General features: G+C 35.5%; 1 protein-coding gene and 1 non-coding gene across 2 annotated transcripts in view; both read right to left on the reverse strand.

Moving 5' to 3' along the window:
• SEC22A (SEC22 homolog A, vesicle trafficking protein) overlaps nucleotides 1-8513 on the reverse strand; it is a 74494-nt gene that overhangs the window by 45136 nt on the left and 20845 nt on the right. The window contains exon 3 of the mRNA XM_003795076.2: nucleotides 581-744. Within this exon, the coding sequence (XP_003795124.1) occupies nucleotides 581-744 (164 nt within the window). The remainder of the gene's footprint in view (nucleotides 1-580; nucleotides 745-8513) is intronic.
• LOC111726996 lies at nucleotides 6229-6335 on the reverse strand. The gene has a single exon (XR_002774650.1). It is a non-coding gene; the product is annotated as a U6 spliceosomal RNA (small nuclear RNA).

Consider the following 8513-nt stretch of genomic DNA (forward strand, 5'->3'; position numbering starts at 1 on the left):
TACTATTTATAACATGATTTTAATTTTTTTTCCTTCTATATCAGAATTGAGCAAACTCCTACCTCCTGGCCAAATCTAGACTGTTTTTTTAAAATTATATTAGAACATAATCATGCTTATTCATTTATGTACTACCTGTGCCTGTTTTTCAAGCTACAATGGCAGGGCTGAGTAGTTGTGACAGAGGCTATATGACCCTTAAAGCCTAAAATATACCCTGCCTGGTCCTTTCTAGCAAATGTTTGCCAATACCTGTTGTACATTAAGCATACTAGATAAGATTATCACATTAACACAAAAGTGTTAAGTATTTCTGACTTATAAATTTCTCACTGAGAAATTGGCCTCTGGCATTAATTCTTTGGGCTTATAATCACAATCTTCTTCACAGCTCGAATTTTTTCTAATAGGCATCTAAATTAAGTAAGAAGTTTTCATAATTCATAGATTATTTACCAAATTGTTCTATCAAAACCTAGGCAGAAGTTTCTCTCCAGCTCCTTGGTATTAGATTAAAAAAATTGCTTATGATTAGATGGAGACAGAATTTTAAAAAATGAAAAAAAATTCAGGACCTTACCAAATTCAATGAAACAGTATGGTCTGACAGCAGTATTTGTCTTCATCATGTTATAAGTAGTAATGAACTCCTTCTGAAGCTCATCCAGGAAAGAGAAGGCGAGAACATTTGGGTAATTTTCAGTGCACAACATCATGTAGCTCACTCCCAGAGAGCTAATAAAACTACAGTGTAAAAAACATTGGTTTTAAAATTTCAAATTAAATCAAGGCAATTCACTACCTCACAAGACTGGTCCTGTGCACCAAAAAACTGCTGCTCCAGTGGCAATGAAGATATTAACATTTATTATACATTTCAGCCAAAAATTTAAAGTAACCAAAATATAGTACTATTTTAAGTTGTAGTTTAAAAATAGCAGACAAAAGTATAGAATGTACTACAAAGGGACATTCACTATGGTTTGAACACCTCAGTTACTTATCACTTGGAGGAGAGAGCAGAGAAAAGAATATACAAATATAGAAGTGTTACAGATAGCTTCTACACAGTGAAACGTATCCAATTTGAGTTAAGAGCTCTTTAGAGATTCTGATGAAAGTTATGAATACTCTTCCCAGAAAGATAGCCAAGCAACATAGAACTTTGCAAACTATTTCAGATGGGTTCCTCTTGAAGTCATCATTGACCCCAGAATAAAATCCTCTACTTCACACAGCAATGAATTATGAATGTTTGGTGGGAAAAAGGAGGAATTTATGAGTTTGATACGTAATATAAAAAGGAGTAGAAATGAAGACTCTTGCTTGGAGCAGAATACTGAGTGCTAACTGATAAATGTGAAGGTAGTACCGGCACTGGAAAAATCACCATTTTGCAACCAACACAGTAAAAACTAGATAAATCTAGAGGGAGATTTTGATGGAGTGGTGTATTTCCATGGTTTAAAACTGTCTTCCGATGGGCCACTTATTACAAAGGGAAAATATTACACAATTGAAACAAGACAACACATTGACCAAGTACTCTATCACTAATGAGGGGCAGATGGACACTGGGAGCCTCCAGATGTGATATCCTGAAAAAGATACATCAGGATATACAGTTTTCTGGCTGAGAATGCATAATCTGAATCTAATCATAAGGAAACATCAGAATATCAATGTTCTATTTTAAAAATGAGGCAGGTGTTTTCTTTAAAAATCTCAATGTTGAAAAAAAAGAAATAGTCTATAGAAATATTTCCAATCAAAGGAGGCTAAAGAGATAGAAAACTAAATTCAGTACCTGACCCTAGTCCAGATCCTGTGCCAGGGGGTTGAGGGGCAAGAAATGCTCTAAAGGATAATTCATGGATCACTGACAAAAAAGGGAAACAGGCAATAATGTATAGTATCAATATTAAATTTACTAAAGCTGATGACTGCACTATGAGTTAAGTAAGAGAATCTTAGAAAATACATGCTAAAGTAGTTAGGAAGGAAGAGGATCATGTATGTTTCTCTCAAATGGTCAGACAAAACAAATCAGATAAGTACATCAATAGACAAAATGTTAAAATAAATGGGGTAAAAAGTGAATCTGGGAACAGGTATTATTTGAACTTGTTTTGTTCATGAATTTCATACAACTCTTTTGCAAGTTTGAAATTATTTCTAAATAACAAGTTAAAAATTTAAAAAAAAATTCCTTTAGCACTAAGAGAAAAAAACTTTCCAGAACATCACATATACCACCCTATAATAAATAAGCAGAGCACAGGACACAAATAACCCTTTTTAGTGAGTCACCTAAACATCCTTGAATAGTACTGTCCACACAGCTGGTCAGAGCAGGGACAATAAATAGAGCATACAGGACACTTATAACTCCCCACTCCTATGCCAGACAGCGCCAATCACAGCAACCTTTACTACCAATCCTTGATCCACACTAGAGTCACCTCCCCCTTTTTTACTTTAATAATGTACAGGCAGAATTTATTTATTACAGTAAAACCTCTGTAAGTTGACCACCCAAAGGATGGCAACAAACTGGTCAACATAATAAATGTACATATAGTGCACATGTGGTCTATGAAAATTAAGTCAAGTTAAGCAGGTGGTCAATGAAGGGAAGTTGTCAACTATGGAGGGAGGTTCTACCATATTTTCAATTTTGTGTTTAGAACAAATATGTTTACATGATTCATATTTTATTTATTTTTAAAACTTTATTCAAATTAATATGAGGGTACAATTTTTAGGTTACATTGTTCTCACTTCCAAGGTAAAGTTCCAGTTGTAGAAGAGCCCCTCACCCGGGGGGCATGTTATACACCCTCACAATGTGCCTACTGGGTGAGATCCCACCTCACGCCCTCCCTCCTTCTGCCATACGTCCTCCCCCCTCCAGCTTCCCTCTACCCCTGAACTGGACTATATTGGTGTTTTATTGTTCTTATAAACATATAATTGTTTATGTATTGATTCCACATTAGTGTAGAGCACATTAGATATTTATTTTTCCATTCTTGTGATACTTTACTAAGAAGAATGCACTTCAACTCCACATGATTCATATTTTAAAAGAATGAAAAATGAAAGGATATGCTGTTGTTAAGCTATTTTATCTCCCAACCCCTGCTCAGATACATAGTTCTTCTTTCCTCAGGCAACCCATGCTATCAATAATTTCTACGTGCCCTTTCAGAGAAAGTTTGTACATAAACAATTAAATCTGTGTATGTGTGCACACATATTTATGTATGTGTGTGCATGAATCCTTTATAAAAGACCACCCTAGACAGCCAAATGATGTGGAGTTGGCACTTATTAATACCATTATTACTAATGGTGTGGAATATACTAATGCTGAAATTGGTCTTGTGTTTCTAGAATAACTTGAAATTCTTTTTTTTGGTTGCAGTCGTCTTTGTTGCTTAGGAGGCCCAGGCTGGGTTCGAACCTGTTACCCTAGGTGTATGTGGCCAATGCCCTGGCCAATTGAGCTACATGCGCTGCCTGGAATTCCTTTTTGAAGTTCCACTAACACACATTTTGTGCAATGTCAATAACAGTTTCAAAGTACAAATTGTTACCTATTAGTTAGGTAATAAAACTAGTGAATTATAGCATTTTCTAAAAAAAATATATAAAAGAAAATATTGGACAGCATATTGTTTCATAGAAGTTTTCAGTTCCCTGCAAGTATAAGTGTACTATTCACAAGGCAAATGTACCTGTTCTTAAGGATCGTGGTCCAATTTAACCATGGACATTTCATTTACTCCAAATCAAAGTCCAAAATATGTTTTCTCATTCCAAAAATATCTTCACTGTCATTATGAAAATTCTTTGACATGCATTCAAATATACCCTGCAATAACTTGAATAACATAAACACAATTGATGACTGGCTTCTAGACCCTGGGAATTTCCAACTGGCTAGCTAGGAACTACTTCATTGTCCTCCAAAAGTATAACTGAAGTTTTTGGGCCCCATTTTTTGTGCTATGTCAGGGTTTTACTGTATTTCCATACTAATAACAGACTGAAACAAGACACCTAGATGATAGTTTATCCCAAATGGTTTATCTTGCTTGTGCTAGATTTAATTAGAGAGTTTTATGTGAAATAAAGGAAACCCTATGTTTTTAAGATTGTGTATTAGCATTTTCAGGGAATCCTTACTTTGCTATAATTACATGGTACTCTCTAAAAAGTCTATAAAGGGTTGTAAAATCTTAAATGGCTTTTCACAGTGAATTTAGGTTTATCATGCTTTATTTGAAATGCAAAGCCAATTTCCCAAAAGTAAACACAGTGCACCTGATTTGTGTTTATAATAAAAATATTTCTGCTTTTTCAACCATCACTAGAACAGACTGAATGAAAGACTCCCACCATTTCACTGGAAACTCCTCCTGAAAAAGTCTAAAGTCACTACAGGCAAACCAGTTTACCTAGGCTTTATTCATATTCATTAGGTTCACTTAGCTCATATTTTATAGACAATCTGGCAGTTATCCCTCTGTTTTGAGGAGGAAGAAGTGAAATAGTAATAGCAACAGCAGCATGTAGTTTACTGACCACTTAGTATGAATGAGGCCCTCTGCTAAGTACTTTAGGCAGTCCCTGGCTTACAAATGAGATAGCTTCTGTGAGTTTGTTAAGTTAAATTTGTATAGAAGTTGGAACAAGTACATTTACCTATTACATATAAGAGCCTCCATTTGTAAGTGTAAGTCATACATGAGTTGGATATTTGTGACTTGGGGACTGCCTGTATTTAGTTTCAGTCTCACAATAAGGGGGCGCTACTATTACACCTCCACTTTATAAATGAAGGAACAGAAACTCAAAGAGGTTTAGTAATTTACCCAAGGCCATACACCATTAAAAAGAACAAATTTAGTCCTGGTTCCAAAGTGCATATTCTTTCCAAACACAACACCAACTTTCACATGGTATAGATTAACCAATGATGCCCTAATTTACCAAGAGTTTTTCACCTCTTCCATGTCAGGCTTTAGGGTTCAGGTAAGTGAGTTTTCAACAAGTCTCTACTTTAAAAAGAGGGATATTCTCAGTGACCTCTGCAGTGAGTACCCCTAGATGGCCATGCAGGTCTAACATGTCTGCTCGTCCTTTATCACCATCATTACTAATACATACATAATACATGCATGCACACACATACATATATACACACAGTCCTCCTTCCTCCACCTTGAACATAATTTTTTTTTCTATTTTTGGTTTTGTTTTGAGCACAATTTTAAAATTGCCATTTCCCCCTCCTACTTTACATTAATTTCTTTTTTAATTCCCTTCCATTTCTTTCTTTCTTTTTTAATTGTTGGGGATTCATTTCCCTTCCATGTCTGGGCTTTAATGCCAATGGGTTTGGTCTTCTGCCCAAAGAATTCATCCCATTTCATTACATCTTTGGCTCCTCTACCTAGAACACCCACCAGGAACTCCTTTAGGATCAAGTGTATCCTGACCAGGCAAGGCCTGGCAGAAGTCCAAACACGGGATAAGGTGGGTTTACTCCTTCTAATCACTGTTAAAAAGCCATCCAATCCATCCCATGAATAATTGCTGAAGTCCAACAAAATGAATTCCCAGTTTTAGACATTAAACTTTTTCTGGTTATCTAATTTTATTTACAAACTGTCATAGAGATTTTACCCAGCACCACCTAAACAAACATTATTACAGGCAATTCTAGCCTATGCACCAAACTAAATAATTAGTAAAAGCACTGATCTTCCCCTCAACAGAGAGAACATCTTTCACAGATCTAGCATTCTATTCTCTAGGCTCTGATGTGAAAGACAAAATCCTGGCCTGCCAGGAGTCTGCAATACAGTTATCAGGGATATTCCTAAAACAGTGATACGCAAAACAAGATGAATACACAAAACTGTATTTTATAGCATGCTAAATGACAAAGTATATAGCAAGCTATTTATAAATTGATATAATATTGATATTGTATATAATTTTCACTCTACAGTTGTACCAATACAGATGTGACTACATATCCTTTGTAGTCACATTTGTCCAGTGAATAGCTTTTCTGGAGTGCAGAAGAGCTCTCCAATAGGACATATTATTTCTATTCCATTATATTTCCTAATAAAAAATATTATTTTTGAAATAGAACCTGCCACACTGAATTGCATGCTCTAAAATAAGACATTTAAAATTTATTATTATTTTTTAAGTATGGAACGCTCCACGAATTTGCGTGTCATCCTTGCGCAGGGGCCATGCTAATCTTCTCTGTATCGTTCCAACTTTAGTGTATGTGCTGCTGAAGCGAGCACAAGATGTTTAAACTTTAAAATATTATATAGAAAGGTTCGACATTGGCTCAGCACCCGTAGCTCAGTGAGTAGGGCACCAGCCACATACATTGAGGCTGGCGGGCCTGCTAAACAACAATGACAATTCCAAGAAAAAACAGCCAGGCATTGTGGCCAGCACCTGTAGTCCCAGCTACTTGGGAGGCTGAGGGAAGAGAATTGCTTAAACCCAAGAGTCTGAGGTTGCTGTGAGCTGTGACACCATGGTACTCTACCAAGGGTGATATAATGAGACCCTGCCTCAAAAAAAAAAAAAAATAGAAAGTTTTGACATTATCAAAGTGACCATACCTTATGGATTATATTATCACTAAATATGTGTAATAGAAAATAAGGTTAAAAAAAAAAGACTGCCATCTGTGGCACAGTAAGAAGATGAGAATCAGAAAAAAAGCTCAATAACATTGAGTGTCTACCATATGCGCATTCTACTAGGAAAGTCATTATTTCTCACTTATTCGTTTCTTATATGGCCAACTTTCAATTACCCTCCAACGGTGAAGAGCCAAATCATAAGTAAATTATCCTTTAAATAAAAGATCAATTTTAGCTATTAATTTTAGCCACATTAAACTAAGAAAATATTTGTTAATATGTAGTATTCCTGGTGATAGCAACTTATGACAGTAAGCAAAAGGAAAATTTGGGATGACTATACCATCAGAACCTCGGATAAAACAGAACAGATTTGGCCTTTGACATCTTTATCTTCTTTCCTGGAGAGTTAATCTACCTCCTAATTCATCCTTTTCCCACTATCCTGACATATCCACATTCCAGAGAATAAAGATCCTGACTCTTTTAGAGAACTGATTACCTATCAGTTATATTTCCAAAGTTTATTGCACCCAAATCTTATTTCCCCATTAAAAACTGTACTGTACCCCAGGCAAAATTTGGATTCACAGCCAAATTTTACCAGATCTGCAAAGAGCCGGTACCCATATTACTAGTGTCTATAACATCAAGAAGAGAATCCTCCCCAAGTCATTCTATAAAGCCAGTATTACCTTGATACCAAAGCCAGGAAAGGAAAAAAGAAAAAAAAAGAAAACTACAGACCACTATCCCTATGAATATAGATGCAAAAATCCTCAAAGAAACACTAGCAAACCAACTCAACAGCATGTCAAAAAAAAATAATCCACAATGACGAACTGGACTTCATGCCAGCAATGCAAGATAAACCAATGCAACATAAACCAATAAATGTGAATCACCATAAGAGGAGAAGCAAAAACAAAGACCATATGACCATCTCAATAGATGCAGATAAAGCATCTGACAAAATCCAGCACCCTCTCATGATAAAAAAAAAAAACCCTCAATAAACTAGGAATAGAAGGAACATATATCAAAACTATAAAAGCCATATACCGTGTGTGACAAACCCATAGTCAACATCATAACAAGTGGGGAAAAGTTGAAGCATTCCCCCTAAGAACTAGAACAAAAGTGCCCGCTGTCACCACTTCTATTCAACATAGTGCTGGAAGTCCCAGAGCAATCAGGCAAGAGAAAGAAATAAAGGGTATCCAAATTAGGAATGAGGAGATCAAACTATCCCTTTTACCTGACAATATGATCTTATATGTACAAAACCCCACAGACTCCACCAAAAGACTCCTGGAATTGATAGATAAATTCAGCAAAGTCTCAGGTTTCAAAAATCAATGTACACAAACCAGTAGCGTTCTTATACACCAATAATAATTAATCTGAGAGTCAAATCCAAGACTCAATACTGTTCACAACAGCTACAAAGAAAACAAAATACCTAGGAATATATTTAACCAAGGAGGTGAAAGATCTCTACAAAAAGAACCATAAAACATTGAGGAAAGAAATCACAGAGGACACAAACAAATGGAAAATATATTATGCTCATGTATTGGTAAAACCAGTATTGTTAAAATGTCCATACCCAAAGTGATTTACAGATTCAAGGTAAATGTAAACCTCCATCAAAATATCAATGCCATATTTCACAGATCTAGAAAAAATAATTCTACACTTTGTTTGGAGCCAGAAAAGAGACGAAATAGTCAAAGCAATCTTTTTTTTTTTTTATTGAATAGTAACTATGTACATTAATGCACTTCTGGGGTACAGTGTGGGGTTTTCACACACAATCCGAAA

This window comes from Otolemur garnettii, unplaced genomic scaffold (genome assembly GCF_000181295.1).
Source record: "Otolemur garnettii isolate 467f Iridium unplaced genomic scaffold, OtoGar3 scaffold00089, whole genome shotgun sequence".
NCBI lineage: Eukaryota > Metazoa > Chordata > Mammalia > Primates > Galagidae > Otolemur > Otolemur garnettii.